We start from the raw sequence: 19,268 nt of genomic DNA, 5'->3' as shown, positions 1-19,268 counted from the left end.
TGGGGAATTTTTTGATTCTTATGGAAGACCGCCGGATAGCCCTGACTTTCCTGGCTCTATAGTGATGTTTTTAGAGCAGCAAGCTGAGAAGTACACATTTCACCAACGTCAACTGCAACACCCCAGCGCTGTGACCTGCGGGCAACACTGTGCGTTTTTTCTACTGAACCGGACTAAAGGAGTGGACTATGAAAATATTTTAAAGATGTACTCCAAAGCCGATATTAAAAATGATCAAATGGTAAAGCTGTTTGTAAAAACTATAAAGGTGGGAAGGGGGCTTGGAACCTGTAACCGTCACCAATGCATGCAGACATGCATGCCTTATTGTAAAATAAAGAAGAAGACTTAAACGTTTTTACTTGTTTCACTGTGTTTTTATTCATTTTACAAATTGAGCCAGTCACCAAACTTGAACCTACTTCTAGGATTTAATGTCCAAGGGCTAGAGGGGGTACCGGTAATCAGAGGCTTCTGAGTTCCAAAAGGGGGTGTCATAACAGAGACGGGGTTAGTAGCAGCTTCATCCTTAACAACCAGAGAATCTTTCAACTTTTCTATTTGCTCTTTAACAGTTGTAGATCCCAACACAGAGGTTGGAACATTCACCTCGGCCATAGCATTCATAAAGTCATCCCAGCCTTTAGGTTTCCGCTTCTCAGTAGGAGCTCGGTGTTGTGAGGCTCCTTTTACCAAGTCTAAAATATTAGTACCAGGAATAGGGACCCCTTTGTATAAAAAGGTACCACGATCATCCCAGGTTGAGACGTCCTGATGCTGCTTCATTTTGTTCAGTAAAAGTTCTGCATTTTTCCTGTAACGGGTGCTCACACCCCTTAGGATCTCATCCATCGCTGTGTCCTGCGGAGATGGCTGTGGCGACTGTTCTGGTAAAGTTGGAAGTGGTCGAGGCTCTTCCGGTGGATAAATGAGATTCAGTCTGTCCTTTTCAGATTCATTTTGCCTGGTCAGTCTTAGATACCTCTGCAGTGTAGAATTGTAGAGCTTAATCTTGTCATCCTCAGACAAATCAGCTCTCTGAAGAATGGTACGCATCTCATCATCCAACCGGTTAGTGGCTATAGCCCCCATAGTAGGGGGCCTACCCTGTAGTTGCTCCATCTGATGACGCGACACCAGGTACATTTTTTCAGCATGATCCATGGTTTATCCAGCTAACAGGCTAGTCAATAGCGGAATAGCTATCCCTAGTAAGGGCCCGATAAAACCGCCCGACTGAAGTATGATCTTCTTCTTCTTTTTGAGTGAGACCTTTCTATCACTCAACTTTTTAATGACCCCTTTCTTTCTCTAATTTAGAGACCGGAATTGTGAAGGTTTCAGAGGAAGGTTTCCTTTTAGGGTGTTCAGAGCTATTTCTGCTATTGCCCCCACCAGGTCATTGTTAGCATTGCATAAGATGGCTTTTCTCTGTCTTGGTCCAGCCTTTACTAAGATTTTTAAAAGCCCCCAATTTCTACGTACCCTCTCTGACATCTTAAATGAACTAGCGCTAGGGTAACTGAGCTACTGCTTTTTACACTTCTTTTTCATTGTGTAAACAGTAGGCCAATCAGGCGGGAAGAGGCCTGTTCTCAACCTGTAGGATTCTGGAGTGGTGGCTGCCAAATCTACCAAAAGGTACCCATGTGGTTTGCGAGTGGCATCTTGGAATACTTCTAAAAAATACTTTGTGTTAGTGGGATACATTTGTCTGGCCAGTGTGACAATTTGCATCTGATCACGGGGGCTGCTGAACAAAACCAAATATTTGGAATTCAGAGCTATTGTTCTCATTTTCTTACCTTGAAAGAACAGGTTTTGTAGTATGAGAATAATGCTAAGGTTTCTGTGATGGACGTACTGTGTAAAAGCCTTCTCTATTTGATCGCTGTCACCGGCCGATGCCATGAGATCATCTATCACAGCTAGAGTGATTTGTTTTGGCGGAAACAAATCATCATCTTCAAAAGAAGACGGAAGCCCCTCCATAAACTTAATATAAGGAATTTTATTAAGCAGTTCTTTGTACAGAGGTTGCCAACAACTATAAAACCATACAATATTTTGAGGCATTTGAGACAACACAACATCACCATGTTCTAACATTTGTTTGATAAAAAAAGATTTGCCAGAATTGGACGGGCCGCTTATAATACAGGAGAAAGGGTGTACAAATTGTGCAATGTTTTCCGCCATCCTTAATAACCGTAAGGCAGCGTACAGTAATCCTCACTCTTTAATAACCTTTTATTATACACTACTTTTAGAGTTTTTCGGAGGACCCGCGTTTCTAGGGTCCAATTTTTCTTAACCCTAACAATCCCCAACTGCTCTACCCCAATCTCCTTTTTTCTCTCTGCACCAGACACACAATAATCATCTACCAAATCTTTCAAGCTGTCAAAATTAACCTTGTTGCTATTACCACAGTTTAGCGTGATCCCCTTCACTTTTAGCACCGTTTCCCCGTTGGACAAAGCATAAGCATACGTTTTGGGACCAGCCGCAACAAACTCTGTTATCGTAGTGTTTGGTGGAATCTCACTTGTCAGCTGTCCTAAATAATCACCCAAAGGAGGTGTCCACGCCCCCTCTCTACTTACAAAAATGACTGAATCGGTGTCATGGTACAGGCACCTATCGCCCAGCCCATCCAGTAGTCTGTATAATTCCAGCCGGGCATAAGCAGTAGTAAAGCTGGCGATAAATACATTAGTGCATGTCGATTTGGTGGGGTGGTTCTTGGCTGTTTTCCATGTCACAACGGCTGTCTCTGTATCCACAAACTCACATGAGGAAACATCATAATAGGGCACAAAAAGGTATTTGAATAAATCCTCAGGGTTTGTCACCACGGATGTGGTCAGGTGATTGGTGCTCTGACCAAACTTGCCCCACAGCGAATTTAAAAACAGCTTGGCAATCTGTCTTTTAGCAGGATTTACTTCAATGTGGTCACGTCGTAAGCGGACACCTTCCATCTTTTCATAATCCTGAATATATTGCTCTTCATCCTGTTCTGTTTTGCACCAGTCAGGGTAACCACTGGCCTCCTGTTTCTGTCTGAGATGCGTGTTCATATAACCTGAAAATAGCTCATTTGATGTTCTTTCAAAATGCCAGATCTCATAGATTTCAACAATTCTGTAACCTTTTTCTAAAGCTACATTCAATTCAATGGTACACCATGTCCCAGTCAGAGCTCTTTCCTCATCACTGTGTTTACAGGGGGTGGTTTGCAGTTTTTCTGTGCAGGTTGCGCACAAACTAAACATTAATTTGCCCCCTGATTTGTGGGGTAGGATTGGGAAATAGAGATTCCTTGGTGGGTACACTTTGACTTTGGCCAACCCAAAATATTGCTTTATGTCCCCAAAGTTTTGGTAGATGATTTGCGGATGGCCAATTGGGTACTCCTTGGTCTTATTCACAAACGGGTACAAACTGGTGAAATCATAGTATAAGATTTGTTCACCGGGTTTTGGTTTGTAGTACAGGCATGTAGCATTTGTTCTACCACCAAAAAAAGCATCTCGAGGATTCAAAGGAGTTGGGAGCTTATTCTCAACTAGAAACTGCTTCAAAGAGGTGTCATCCTCCACCATGGCCCTCCATTCATGTTCCCAGATGCAGCGCACAGCATACCCCTGGCCCCTGAGGTACTCTTCTTTAATCCTAGTACGATTGTGCAGGCCTCCATATGTTGAATCAAGTAATTTGTTGAAGTCTTTTTCAGAGTAGCAGACAGGGCACCCATGAAAAAAACACCCGCGAAATTCAAAAGCTGTGGGAGTTCCATTTATGACAGCAAAACCATCCAAAAAATATTTGCCTACTTGCTTTTCACCCCCCTTCAGAGCATGCTGGATATTGAGATTCTCAGTGTGCTCTATATGCAACAACCATTGAATCGCTGGAGCTGAATACCTTTTCTGTGTCTTGTGATAATTGTCCAAAGGAGCTAATGCAATGGTATAGCTCTTCAAATACATGAACCGGTACTGGGCCATACAGACAGATGCCAGTGTGATATGTTGGAAGGGGTCAATGCCTCCAATCGCTATCTCCTCAACAATATCCCCCCCGACCCCCCTGAAACACTCTCGCTCAGTCATTTCCATCACCTGTTCCCTAAATCGAATACAGGCCTCTCTTAATATATCTACATCTTGTCTGCAATAGTAAGCCAGAGCCTTCTTTAGTTTAAACACAGTACCTGTATTAGCAGAGTGCCATTTCATGAATTCTTCTCTCTCCCCGGGCATCATGGTTTCAGGGCTGTAATATTTGATTTCAGGGAGTGGCCCCACGTAGTCTTGATTGGCCATTGTATTGAACAAGTGGGGGAAATATCCTTTGCTGCCTTGAAACCCCATAGCTTTGGGTAATTTGCTTAATTTAAGGGGCAAAAATGAGAGGCTATCAATAAACCGGATCTTATAATCTGGCAGGGTGATACACAACAGTTTCCCCCCCTGACTTATAAGCCGAACCTTAACCTTTTCACGGATCAACTGCTTCAGTACTAGGTACCCGTCATAACCTTTGGAGTTGTGAGCGATAAAAGTACATCCTTTAAACTTATGATTTATAAAATTCTTTACAAACTGCTCCAGGCATCTAACACCATAACAATCCCACCTCACAACATCTTTATCATCCTCATCATTCAACATATCCCTGGCGCAGGCATAATTAGGTATATGGATGCCTGTCTCTTGACAGCATTCAAAATCATAAATGATGTATCTTTTGCCAATTTGCGGCCGGTCCAATGAATTTAGAAAGCATAAATGCCCTTCCAAGCTTTCAACCTTCTCAGAGCACTGTCCACACTTGGTTTCCTTGCACTTTTTGTGGGGGCTAAAGACGTAAGCCCCACACGTTTCACAATATTCTTTATTCTTACAGTCAACTTTTCCCTCCATAGCAAGCTGTGTGTGTCTTTCAAGACACACCTTAGACCGGCAAAACTCTTTGCACCTACAGCAGCGCACCTTCTCCTCCACCACCTGCTGGCATTCTTGGTTGAGACAGGCTCTGCAGATATATTGACAGCCATGACTAAATTTGTGGTGGTAGGGTGTGTGGCAGAATTTACAGAAATAGCGTTCACCCAGGAAGCCCTTGATATTTTTGATGCCATAATAATGCTTGTCGTGTAACAATATAAACACTATTTTTTCTTGCTGGGGGCTACCTGTGACAAAAAACCGCCAACCGTCCTGCATATAAAACAAGATCTTTATAGTGACCCTTAAAGCTTCTTCAAAGAGGTGTATCTGAGAAAAGTCAATTCTGTTTTCTGTGGAAACACCCAGTCTATTGTGAAGTTCCCTGGCCCTGGTAATAATTTCTTGATTTCTAACATCCCCGCCAATCAGCCAGAGCAAACAGCTAGCAAAACATAGAAATTCACCTCCCACATTGAAATCTACTAGGTGCTGTCTTTTTTTCTCCAGCACTCTGGTGAGCAGCACAGTGCTTAACTTCCTAAGACCTCCCCCCTCCTTGTTCTTCACGACAGTAACCACTAATTGCAAATTACCCCCCCACAGTATCTCGGCCTTACTTTGCAGCAGATTTTCAATACCGGTCAGAAAATCCTCAGCATTTAAATCATTGATATTCCTCCTGAGAGAAAAGAGAGGATGATTTAACCCCTCTGCATCCAGCCGGAGTTGAACAAAATCATTTGGACCTATGTCCCTAGCAACATTATTCAAAAGAGGCTGTATCACATTATGAACAGCCTCTATAGCATCTACAAAAGACCGGATTTGGTCAAGATTAATAAATCTATAGCGTTGATAATATTCCACAGCCCTGAAATTCCTGATAGGCTTCTCCCATTCCTGTACCATATCCAAATAAACATTGTTCATATTCTGAGAGTTTGCAGAGTTAGGGGCTTGTAGCTGTGGTGTAGAATGACATATCTCCCCTTCTGGTTGAGATGCTGGCGTGGAATCACATTTATGACTGTCTGCTGGGGATGCGGGAAGTCCACCTCCATGCATTTTTGCTTTTTTGCAGGCCGGCTCTGGTTAAACAAACAAACAAAAGGCTATCACCAACATTCCTAATAATGTAATAACGCTCCCCTCCCTTTAGTTTCTAAAAAAATAATACTAATGATTTTGTAGTTGGATAAAATGCTAGATATTATACCTCCTAACAGCATTCGTGTTGTGTAGCTTGTGCATGGCTGGGCCTCTTGGGGCTCCTGGGGTAATGTAAGGTCTACATATGGCTGGTCATCCACCCATTCTGAAGGAAAAAAAGCCCCCAATGTTCAGAATTGTTGCAGAAATGTTTACCAGAATCTAAAATGTTATGAAAATATGAAAGACAAATACCTTCATACGCCCTCAAACATTCTGAGTCTGTCAATTGGTTCTCTACAGTAATAGCAACATCAGTGAATAACTGGTCATCCTCCCATTCTGAAGGAAAAGAGAAATCCTATGGTCAGATTTGTTGCAGAAATGTTTACCAGAATCTAAATGTGTGAAAGTATGAAAGACAAATACCTTCATAAGCCCTCAAGCATTCTGAGTCTGTCAATTCATTCTAGTGAAATAAAACAATCAATCAGTCAAACAAGCAAGCAGACAAGAATATTCTAAAACTCCATTTTGCATCTAAGTGTTTCAAAAATTAGCCATAAAACTACTTACAATAGTGGCTTCCATTCTGAAAAGGGTCTTCTTAGCAGATCAAATGGCTCCAGAGGTACAGATATGCCAGAAACCAGCAAATGTGACTAGACCAGTATGGACCCTGCTTTTGTATACGCTGGTGATGTCACAACTTAATCACATCAGAGGAGGTGTGTTTTTCACAACTTTTGCAAATCTGACCAGCCCCGCCTCATCAGGGAAACCGAATTGAATAATACCCCTTGAGTTTTGATTAAATTGTGTTTAACATCTGCCAAAGTTAAACAGGGGTCAGCAAAAGAAAAACATAATACATATTTCATGTGATTTGTAAAGCCCATTTTATTATAAATTTCATAGCATTAAGAGATTCTTGTAATTAATTTCTGTTACATTTTGGCATATGAGCCTCTTCAGAGACAATGGCAATTCAGATTCAATCTTTGACATTAATGACAGTGGTTTACGGCTCTTTTCAATACGCTGTATGAATGTCTTGACCTCATCAAGGGAACCCTGGGTGAAATATAAGTTATTCATTTTGTCAGAAATACTGATGATGATCCAGAGAACATGAGGCATAGAAAGTCTAAAGCATAAGCTTTTAATATGTTCTGTTTCACTGGTAGCATCCACGTGGTCTTCATCTGATTGTAGACACCCCATTAAACAGTGGTGTAATATTTTAATAATACACGCTTTCAGAATCTGAGGCATGCTGACATTTTGAGACTCCGCCGTTTCTAAAGCAGGAAATAAGGTAGATTTAGGCTAGCTGTTTCAACCAATCAAAATACTGTTTTCTTAATTTTATATATACCGTATTTTCCGGCGTATAAGACGACTTTCTAAGACACAAAAACCTTCTTAAAAGTTGGGGGTCGTCTTATACGCCGAGTCGTCTTATACGCCGGAAAATACGGGTATTCTATTTTATTTCTTTACACATGTGGTTTGGTATATTACTCATCAAGTTTTCTCTCCCCCCCCTCACTCAAAAAGAGTCCTTGATTGGTAGAGTGGCAGTGGGAAGAGCAATTAAACTCTAAGCTGTTTGTTTCAGCAATCCGTCCCCGCGGCTCACCTCTAGCAGGCGTGTGGTTTGCAGCTGCTTTTTGCTAACTTGAAGTCACAGGCTGATAAATGCCTGGGGGTCTCAATCTGTCTCCTCGCTGCTTCGCACTTTCTGAGCTGGAGATCAGGGTGGGAGGGAAGGATTGGAGGGAGAGGGAGGAGGGAAAGGAGGGTGTTTGTGTGTGTGTGTGTGTGTGTGTGTGTGCGTGCGCGCTTCTCCTCGCTGCTTTCTGAGCTGGGAAGGACTGGAGGAAGAGGGAAAGGAGGCCACGCCCACGCACACACACACGCTTTGCATTTTCCGAGCTGGAAATCGGGGTGGGAAGGGAGGATTGGAGGGAGAAAGGAGGCGTGCGTGCGTGCGTGCTTACTGGAAATCAATAGCCATTTTTACAGTACTGCACAAAAATTACTTTTTCCTTATCTCACTCCTTAATTTTCATTAATGTGCCATGAATAGCCAATGCAGATATGCATGCTTCAGCAGGTGAATCATTTTGTACAGAAATCAGCAAGGTTTAAATAAGTTAAAAATTACAACAAGCAACTACTGAAATATCTGTCAGCGCGTCCTCTTCGGTGCCCAGAAAAGAGCCGACAAACAGGAACGAATGACAAGCGAATGGCCTTTAATCCATACAGCAACAAAGTTAGCACTGGGAGTGAGTTGCTCCCAGTGCTTTACATAGGCTCCCACTTGCTGTTCCCACCCCCCCACCCGGCAAACCAGCATCCAGCCTGTGGTGAATAAAAGCAATTAGCAGAGGCGTCACCCCCCCCTCCGCTTGACGTGCCATTCTCTCCATGGCATTCCAGGAAACAGAGTAAGGCAAGTTCCTCTTTCCCTTGCTGTCTCTCATTGTGCTCCCAGCCCCTAAGTGTCTCTGGCAGTCTGGTGTGCACGCGCGCGCACACACACACACACTTCTCCTCGCTGCTTTGCACTTTCTGAGCTGGAAATCAGGGTGGGGGGGAAGGATTGGAGGGAGAGGGAAGAGGGAAAGGAGGCGAGTGTGTGTGTGTGTGTGTGCGCGTGCACGCTTCTCCTTGCTGTTTTCTGAGCTGGGAAGGATTGGAGGGAAGAGGGAAAGGAGGCATGTGTGTGTGTGCTCCTATCATCATCAGTTCAGTTTGGTTGACAGCTTAGAAAACAAACAGCATGGCAGCTCCCATGGTTTTATTGTCTTATCCTTCCTTTCAGCTTTAGAGTGAATTAGGAAAAGTTTAATCCACTTGCACTGTTTTATGTTTATATGTTTGATGACAGCCTTATGTTTATAAATGACAGTTTTTCTGCTAAGTACATGCATGTCATAAGCATTTGAATTAAAATTACCATATTGAAATCAAATCTGATGTTTTTTAATTTTTATTTGGTGTGCGTTGGAAGAGGGGTAGTCTTATACGGTGAGTATAGCCCAAACTCTATATTTTAACTGGAAAAGTTGGGGGTCGTCTTATACGCCCAGTCGTCTTATACGCCGGAAAATACGGTATATATATTTACTTACCATTTGATGTTTTGCAGAATCTGCAATAACAAGGTTTTATAAGTTTGTTCTCTTCAATGAAACTGTATAACTCAGGTCCTTTTCTTATTCTGCGCCCACGCTTGGGTGGTTTGGGGGTCAAATTTACATCAAACAAATCTCCATCAGAGGCTGCCATCTTCAAAAGACTGCTGGGGTTAAATCGCTAGCTGTTCAGGCCTGCCCACACAAACTCCCCTGCCCCTTGCAATGACACGCCCTTGAGCATTGCGCATGCCCAGATCACGGGGAGCATGACATGCCCGGGCATGTCCCTGCCCGCGCAAACTCCCCTGCCCCTTGCAATGACACGCCCTTGAGCATTGCGCATGCCCAGATCACGGGGAGCAAACTCCCCTGCCCCTTGCAATGACACGCCCTTGAGCATTGCGCATGCCCAGATCACGGGGAGCATGACATGCCCGGGCACGTCCCAAACAAGGCCTAACCCCCCTTTTTTTACTAGCAGACAGAGAGGCATGGCTGCTTGCTGCTTGCCTCTTGTGAGCCTGGTTGGCTGCTTGCCTCTTGTGAGCATTTTAATTCCTGTTAATATTCCTTGTCTTTTGCTATAGTGGGGAGGGGGGCAGAATAAATTTTATTCAGGGTGCAAATGGCAAAATATGTGTCTTTAGATTTTTTACAAAGGTAAAAACCAGCTGTGGGTTTTAAAAGGGGCTGTGTTTGTTTGTTTTTTCCCCTGCATTCGAGGAAATGCTTTTAAAGCCACCTAGACATAAATACCTTTTAGAAAAAAATATCTTTTAGAAAAAAGGGGTTAAATGCAGGCTCTGGCTGCCTTTCAGGGGCTTCTTTTTCCCCAGCTTTTGAGGCACTGATTTTTAAAACTCCACAAAAATTAAAAGCATCGTTAGGCTAGAATGATTAGAAATAAAAAGCCTTTTTTATTTTTTATTTCACAGCTCCCCAAAGTAGGGCTTGTTTCCCAAAAACACAGGCCTCTGCTAATTATTCACTTAGCTCTTTTGGGTTTTGAATGTCCATAGAAATAGTCTAGGGTTAACAGCTCCCCAAAGTAGGGCTTGTTCCCCAAAAACACAGGCCTCTGCTAATTATTCACTTTACTTAGCTCTTTTTGGTTTTGAACGTCCATAGAATTAGTCTAGGGTTAACCTAATCATGTACCCAGAGGATTGACTGCCAATCTTGATGGGATTAGGCCAAAACGTCACATCCGGAGGGTGGGGGCTGAGCACGTCACTTCCTTTTAGGGCCGTGCCCTGCTGACGTAATCAGCACGTGGGCTTGTTTACTTTGATGACGTCACTGATCAAAAGTGCTGATAATTTTCATTAAAAAAAGGTATACACTACTTCTACTATGGATCAAGGATCATTAGCAAGCCTGCAATCTAATAGATTTCATTACCTCCATGAGCCATACACATTATAGTTCCATGAGTAGAGGAGCAGAACAATCACAACCCTGGAGCATTAAATATTTTTACATTGAGAATAATAGTAACTTCAAGCTGTGCAAATGTTAGGAGTCAGATTTATGTTTCATTGTATATATTTAGTATCAAATTCCATTTTTTTAAAAAAATAGGATCTATAGGTTACCCAAACTTTAATAGTCTCAAAGTAAATATATTTTACTTACCAATAGAATACATCTCTAATTGCTGCCGAAGACGGACTTTTTTCATGCTGTCATAAAAATTTGGTTCAGATATTTCTACAGTTGGAGGTAATGTAAAAATCCTCATAATCTTCCTCTTATTTCTGAAACCCAAAAGGAATAAAAAAACATAAGTAATACAAAAGCAGATGTTTCCCTTAATGGTAAATGAAATTAGCAACCTGTCTTAATTTCTACAGCAAAGGAATAGAAATACAATTGGAATTTCAATTAGAAGTGGCAATGATTATCTCCAATTTCCTGAAAAAACAAATGTTACCATCACTGAAAGAAATTAGGCTATGAATGTTTAAATGTCACATAATAGAAAGGCTTCCTGTTCACTGCATTCTAATATCATATTTCATGCAAAGGCCTCTAACAGACATTTATGTCCTGTGAAGAGCCTGTGTGTTCACCTAAATGTAAAATGCATAGGTTCAGTATTTAGATGTTATACTTAGCATGGACATGAAAGCCAGTGTAAATTAGCTGTATCAGCTTGTACAGATCAGTCAGTGTACAGATCAGTCCTGCAAAGTTTTTCAATTACAGCAAGGAAATGTCTGCTTCTTTAACTGATATTCAAATAGCTAGTACCTGAGACTTTTCAAAAGAGTTAATATACAGTAAGTGTTTCAGAAACAGAGTTTGTAAATTAAGAACTATCCAATGCAAATTTCACATGTCCCTAATTGTCCTAAGTCTTTCATGCACACAATTTATTCTTTATTCTAATACTCAGTGAGGGATCAATATTAATTAGATTTTATCAGATTGCAGCTAGATAAGATGAAGTATTTTAAAAATCTGGCTGAAATAGATATTTAACAGCTTATTATTTCATCTTCTTGCCGTTCTGCTTGCAGATGTTTCTGTTATTGATAAAGGTATAGTTTCTTTCAAAGTGATTTTTAACACAATAGCAATAATGATGAGTTTTTATTTTTATGAAGTTTGTTTTTTTTCATATTAGCTAAACCACACTTATCCTAACTTATTGAAAAGGCAATTATTAGCTACTGAAAAAAATAAGGAAAGTTGCAAAACTCTGAACTCTTAGGCAGCAACTAATTCAACAATTGAAAACAGTCATACAATACTCATAATAAACACTTATTGAACATATCTATGAAGATTCTCAATCATCCAGGTCGTGATTGTCCCAATGATGCTTCAGCAGAACTGAAGAAGCTTCTTGGATGAGAAGCAAAATGTCTTCAAGCAAAAACAAAGAAAGTCTTTTGTAAAAGCAACTTTGGGACACTTATTTGAATAAAAACTAGTCATCATCCTCATAAAAATGCACCGATAGAAAGGGGTTGCTTAATACTACATGGTGAGATGTGAAGTGCTGAGACAGAACCAAAATAGGTAGGCATATTCTATGAACAGAACATATTTCTCTCTGACATCCTTTCTTCAAATCCCTAAATAAATAAATACAACTTATTTTATTCACAGAAATTCCTGTTTTGTTGCCACTTCCAGAGCTGTTAAAGTTTGTAACTATTAGCCTAGAAGCTTGGACCTAAATCTCGAGATAACCAATTGCTGATGCAACAGCCAGCATTTGCAAGCCTAGCCATATGACCTGAAAGTTTGTAACGTTATTGCCAGAAACTTTGGCAATATCACAAATTTCCACTAAGATCTATTATCTAGGAATTATCTAGGAAAAGCAGCCCAATACTCGATAAACCGTGAATTAGAAAGCCTAATTTGCCAATCAGAATTCAGCAAAAAGTGGTTTCTCTTGGCCTTCGCATCTACATTGGGCAGAAAAGTGTAATGATCTACCGGGTTAAGACGCTTACGTATTCTTAAACAATCTACAAATAGCAGTTGTAGGAGTCACTTCCTTCCCTATTGAGATTCCCACCTGCGGGCGTACACCAACAGGGCCAAGCTGGCCAGCACCGCCAGTAAGTAAATGTTGGTGGCTTCGTTCCAAGCCTCGTGTACTGAATAGTCCATGGCGGCTACACCACCCCCGCCACTTTCGCCCAGCGCCCGGGCACCGGCCATAGAGAATAGAAGAAATCGCTGACCTCCGACCCCAAACAGGAAACGAGACGTGACCTCAGATCCTTCAGACGCTTCCAGATCGAAAACAAAGGCTTAGCTTCCGGGTTGAGTTAACGCCGCTCATTGTGATGAAAACGAAAGCCGAGCGTTCTGGTGGTGTTACTGTGGGCTTTGCGCAATTGCGACCTGGTATTATCATTTTTTTTCTTATCCACCCGGATTGCCTCCCCTGGCATCCCACAGAAGTCTTTTTTAAAAAACGGGCATTGATTTTTCTCGTATCAACTGTTTCCAGCGGGAAAATGGGAGGCTTTGAGTGTTCCAAATGGCAAAATGTCTGAATGGAATGCATAATTTCTGCACGCGGAAGCCAGATTTGGACTGGAAAAGGAAACCAATAGCAAATTTGGAGATAAAATTTAAACTTCCCTTTTATCAAGAAGAATGGCCTATATCGGAGAACTTTTATCACGTGTATAGAAACTATTCGTCAGATTTATATACATTTTGTTATTAAAAAGCTATATATATTGTTATTGGGAGGGAACATGGATTGTAGAGGAGATAGTATAACTGCAGGCTAGGGAATTCTTGGAGTGGATCAGTAGTGGGATTCTGCCAGCTCGTACCAGTTTGGCAGAACTAATAGCTAATTTTTTTTGTTGCCCAGGCCCAGAATGGACTTCTGAAAGTGGCATCCACACAGAGAACCGGTTGTTCACACATTTGAATCCCACAACTGGAGTCAAAGACTACACATCTTAAAATTGGGGGCCTAGACAGATAAAACTTTATTGAAGCCTTAGACCAGCAGCTTAAAATAACATTTATTGGTCACATATCATAGTAATGTAGTGCAAAATAAAAACATCCATTAAAGAAAAAGAAAATGGAGAAACAGGATGTGAATACACTAATTGAAGAAAAGGATGTTACAAATTTTACAATAAGTCAATTCCAATTAAGTCCAGTAGCTTCTGACAGCAATTCAAATTGTATTGTTGTCAGACTCACTCAAAGATCCAAACAGGAACCAGAATTTCTCTCACCAAGGAGATTGGTTATGGTCATTAGGCAAAGACTGCATCTTTGTTAAGTGATGTCCTCACACTTTTCCTCTGCCTCAGTCATCTCTGCTTCAACTCTCCCCACTTGCCTGTCCCCCTCCCCATCACTGCCTTTTTTAATTGTCCTTCACCACCACCTAACCCTGTAAATCTTTCCAAATCCCTTCCTAGCCTAGAATTCTAAATATGTATTTGAGAGTAATGAAAGGTGGATACATGAAATGTGAAATGGTAGGTCTGTTGCAACCCTGAATTTTTTGTTTAACATCAGGCTTTTTTTCAGGCCATCATAAACAGAACTGGGCAAGCAATAAACTAGGATAAAATTTGATTTTAACTCTTGTTTCTTTTTATGGTATCAAAATGTCATGTCCCAAAGGATTTTGCCCACAGTGGACATAATTGATGCGATATGACATTGTGATTACAGCAATAACTTAAATTTGTAGAATGAACTGTCAACCATTGGTTAATAATCCTAATCTAATTTATCTAGTAGAAGAAAAACAAATAGTTGAAAGAAGTAGATGTAATCAATTGGTACATGAAATTCAATGGTGAGCAAAACAATTTGGAGGACAAAAAAGGAACAAAAACCTTTATTTTTGCGTGAAAAAGTGAATCTCATCCAAAAATGCGCTTGAGCCAGTATTTTAGCTAATATAATATTAATATTTGTATGTCACCTCAGAATCAGAATCACAGTCTCTTAGGTGGCCATATAAATTATTTTTTAAAACAAATCCATTTACAACATAAATCAAAATTCTTTCATGGTTGCCATAAATCTCTAGATTTGCCAAACCTACAGCTGTGTATGTAACCATTCAGACTTGATAAAAGTAGAAAGTCCTGTGAACTTAGTATTTGAATTTTATCAATAGCTTTTGGAAGGAAGGCATTTGTTTCTCAGTTGCTAAATTGTCTACCGACATCCACTGTTAACTAATTATTTTAGTTACTAAATAAGTCCTTATTATGTAATTTAATATTTTCTCCTTTGAAAGTATGTAATAATAGTATTCTGAGACATATTCTACTCTTTGTTTAGTTATAATATTTCTTTGGATAGTTCCTTCCAGAAAGGTGTATCTTTTCTCACATATTCAACTTTTGTTTAGAAACTGATAAAAACACATCTGATTTTCAAAGTGTTTGCCAATTCATAAATCCTCTGGATCTGTGGATTTTTCCATTTTATATCCTTTTGCAAATTTCAAGAACTACTGAACAAGAAATCTAAACATTGGGCATCTATTACAGATAGTTCTGGAAGAGTTAATCATACAAAATGTATGTTACCTTTTTAATCATACAAAATGTATGTTACCTTTATCCTATTGAATATGTAGAAATGTATAATCCTTTTGAAAAATTCAAGCTGTTTATTGTTGATAACTATATGACTATTAATATTAATTTTACAAATAATATTTTAAATGTATTTACCTTGAATTATCAAATTGATAATACTTATGCTTTAATAATAAAAATTAGGTTGAACTTTTGCTAGTTTTTAAATGTCCAGCTCTCCCCTTTTCCTTTCTAATAGCTGATATATATTGCTGATCCTATTCTATTTTATTTAACCCATAAATTGTTAACTTCTGAAGGCAATGCATTCATCGTCTACAGTATATACGTTCCTTTTTAATCTGTTCATTTGGCTTATACATCTACTTTTTATCATCTCCTTCCTGGCATTCCTTTCTGTTGTGAACCATGTACATCATTTTTATTAGTTATTCTTTCACTTGTTGAAAACAATTAAAATTTCAAAAATGAGTAAATGTGATATTTGTATCTAATTTCATAGAAACTCTTGTATGTATTTTTGTTCATTTCTTATTTATGGTTTGGCATTCTTTTGCTTACTGGGTGCAGAATCTAACTTTTGTCAGCAATTCCTCTCAACTTAGTGTCATCTGCAAATTTGACAAGATTTTTTTCTGTCTCCTCATCTAGTTTGTTTATGAAGATACTGAAGAGCAATGGGCCCAAACCAGAATATTAAAATACCGCACTGCATGCTTCCCTCTACATAGATGTAGTTCCATTGAGGACTATGTGCTGAGTGCAGTTGGTTAGCCAACTGCAAATCCATCTAGTGCTGTACTGTCTATCCTACATTGTTCTACCTTATCAAGAAGTAGGCTGTTGTTTACTTTATCAAATGCTTTATGGAAGTCTAAGTATGCTATATAGTATGCAGTATAAATATATACTATATGTCAGAATCCAATTATATTTCATCTTTAATTATCAAACATAGAAAACCCCAATTCTGCCTTCTCTGGATTCTGCCATAAGAGGGAGAGAAGGGGGAGAACAAAGGGGCTTTATGGCCCTCACTTCCTTCAGTACACTTCTAAGAAACTGAATGTGTTTATTGCACATCAAAGGAAGACTTTGAATGTAACTAGCATCAAAGAACCTTACCCTGACAAAGGGAGCTAATTACCTTTCATGTAGTTTATCTGAAATCTCTATACAGACGGAAGAAAGAAGCAAAGGGGTGGAATTGTGATGCCTGAAACTATCACTGGAAGGGGGGGTGATTGGGTGGGACTGCTGGGGAACCCCTTAAAACCTTGAATGGGAGAGCTTGGACCCCAAGTCCTGTCTAGCACGCCTGCAACCACTTCTTCTTAATAAAGGATTCCTGTTGGAAGAATTATTCCAAGAGTTCTGTCTTCTTAAGATGCAAAGTGGGGTGGGTCCTTACATTAGACAGGACTTGCAAAATTAATCCACCTGGAAGGGAGACCCTTGCCGGGGGATTTTGCAAAAATTTACCATGTCAGACAATGGAGCAAGAGAGGGGGAAAACTCCCTGGAAAGAGAGCCGCTGACCCAGTTGGAACCTTGCCAGATGTTGGGATCCGAGAGGTCAGATTCCTCGGGAGAAGAAGTGGTGGAGACACGGGACCACAAACCTCGCTGGTCAATGGGCGTTGGCGTTGGAAAGAAAAGTGAGTGGGGAAAGGAATCAAGAAAGGTGACCCTGAGACGGGGGACCAAGCAACCAGAATGGAAGCAGGAGATGGAGAAATCCCTGCACGCAAGTGAAGAGGGAGGAAGCTGGGCACCGTACTCAGACTGGATCCTAGAGAAAGCTATTGACCTGATGAAGAGAACTCTCAGCTCCCTAGGAGAGGAGAATCCTGAGCCCTACGGCCGCCCCAGCTCCTGGAGCCGCAAAGGGAGAGACACCGAGGGGGACGTGGAACCTGCAACCCCGGGGACATCTACTGATCCAGTAGCCCCCACCCCCTACGGACCACAGATGGCAATCTGGACGGAAGACACTACCACCAACAACGGAGGCACAGATCCATTCCAAGACGTCCACCGTTGGAGGTGAAATTCAAAGGGGAGCCAACACGCTTGGGGTTTTTCCTAACCCAAGTCCTCAGCTACATGGAGGAATATGGGCAGGACATTCCCAGCGACAAAGCCCGCATCCGGATCGTGCAATCTGCCCTGGATGGACCAGCTGCAGATTGGGTAGTGAACTTGCATGACTCCAATGCCCCAGAACTCAGTAACTTCAACCGTTTCATGTCCTCTTTGAGAAGACGATTTGAAGACCCCCTGGCTGATCGCAAAGCCCGTGAAAGGATAAAAACGATGAGGCAAGGCAAACGCCCAGTGGCTGAATATACACAAGAATTCCGGGCCATTGCCAGCAAACTGAATTGGCCAGAAGACATTCTCCTCAGCCATTTCAAAGACGGACTAAACTATGATCTATATGACGCTTGCCTGCCCCGAGGGGACCCACACCAACTTGAGGAATGGTACGTCTTGGCAGAGGAAGCAGAGATCGACATATTGAAGAGGCACCGCCGAGGAAAACAATGGAGCCGCTCCCCGCCTGAGCTGACACACCAACCGGTGAAATCATCGGATACAACCAAGAGGCAAATGGGATGTTTCAAGTGCGGAAGAGAAGGGCATCGAGCTGTAGAATGCCGCTCAAAGGCCCCCCAGCACAACCCAGACAGATCCCCAATCAACAAATCCGGAAAGTCTTCAGCTAAGCCAAAAGAAACGGCCATGAGAATGATGGAAATTGCAGAACCCCCCACTTCTGCTCACCAAGGAGAAAGAACTCCAGCCTACACCACCGGGCCGGTGGATGCCTCAGATGACAGCTCGGAGGGCGAACCCTTGGTAAGTGGATGCATCACACCCATCTTCAAAACAGTGACTATATTAATCCCCCCCATGCCCGAAGCTGTGAAGGTGAAAGCCTTAATAGACTCTGGCTGCACCCGCTGCCTCATTAGCCCAACACTAGTGGGGAATCTGGGCATCCCATCCAGGAGACTGGAACAACCAATCTCATTTGGCCAGTTAGATGGATCCATAGCAGGGGGGGTGCCAGCTACCCTAGCCACTCTACCAATACACCTCTCCCTGGGCAAACATGAAGAGGACATAACGTTTGTGGTGACCCCAGGTATGGAATGCCCAATGATTCTAGGGATGGAATGGTTGAAAAAATGGAACCCCTGGGTAAATTGGAGGATGACAGAAATCAAATTCCCAAAGGGGGACCCTATGGACTTAAAACCCCAAGGGAGGCTACCAGAATCAAGAATAGAAAAAGCATCCATAGGAGAGGAAAAAGATTAACAGAAATACCAGAGGAATATAGGGACCTTGCTGAAGTCTTCAGTGAGGAGAGGGCGAATGAGCTTCCCCCCCACCGACCCACAGACTGTACCATTGAATTCAAGCCTGGGGCAAAACTCCCGAAGCCCAGATTATACTCCATGAGCCCAAAGGAGAAGGAGGAAATGGAAAGATTTATAAAAAAAAACCTGGAGAGAGGTTTCATTGAGCCAGCCAAGCCTAAAGTGGCTGCCCCGGTCCTTTTTAGAGAGAAGAAGGATGGCTCTTTACGTTTATGCGTGGATTATAGGGCCCTGAATACAATCAGTGAAAGCAACCTATACCCGCTGCCCCTCATGAAAGACATGCTGTCACACCTATCGAAAGGGAAATTTTTTTCTAAACTAGACATAAGGGAAGCTTACTATCGCGTGAGAATCAAGGAAGGGGACGAATGGAAGACTGCATTTAACTGCACCATGGGGTGCTATCAATTCAAAGTCTTGCCATTTGGATTACAAGGGGGCCCTGCAGTCTTTATGCAATTAATCAATGACGTTCTAAGGGAGCACCTGTTTAAGGGGGTCCTTGTGTACTTGGATGACATTCTTATCTTTACTGAAACAAAAGAGGAACACGTCAAC

General features: G+C 41.5%; 1 protein-coding gene across 7 annotated transcripts in view; it reads right to left on the bottom strand.

Moving 5' to 3' along the window:
* Nucleotides 1-13,202, bottom strand: part of LOC120298542 (small integral membrane protein 19-like) — a 32,255-nt gene extending 19,053 nt beyond the window's left edge. The window contains exons 1-2 of one of the 7 annotated variants that reach the window (XR_005554122.1): nt 12,792-13,202; nt 10,892-11,013 (exon numbers count right to left, since the gene is read on the bottom strand). Coding sequence is in view for 4 of the 7 variants with exons in the window: in XM_039322331.1 (XP_039178265.1) it covers nt 10,892-11,013; nt 12,792-12,937 (268 nt within the window). In the remaining 3 variants the exon portion in view is untranslated. The remainder of the gene's footprint in view (nt 1-10,891; nt 11,014-12,791) is intronic. The other 6 variants (XR_005554121.1, XR_005554123.1, XM_039322331.1 and 3 more) reach the window with 6 other exon arrangements.
* Nucleotides 13,203-19,268: the final 6,066 nt, after the last annotated feature.

The sequence above is a fragment of the Crotalus tigris genome, unplaced genomic scaffold (genome assembly GCF_016545835.1).
Source record: "Crotalus tigris isolate CLP2741 ecotype Arizona unplaced genomic scaffold, ASM1654583v1 scf7180000024075.62781, whole genome shotgun sequence".
NCBI classification, from domain to species: domain Eukaryota; kingdom Metazoa; phylum Chordata; class Lepidosauria; order Squamata; family Viperidae; genus Crotalus; species Crotalus tigris.
The sequence above is the reverse complement of the archived record's forward strand: the minus strand, read 5'-3'. Positions and strand labels throughout refer to the sequence as shown.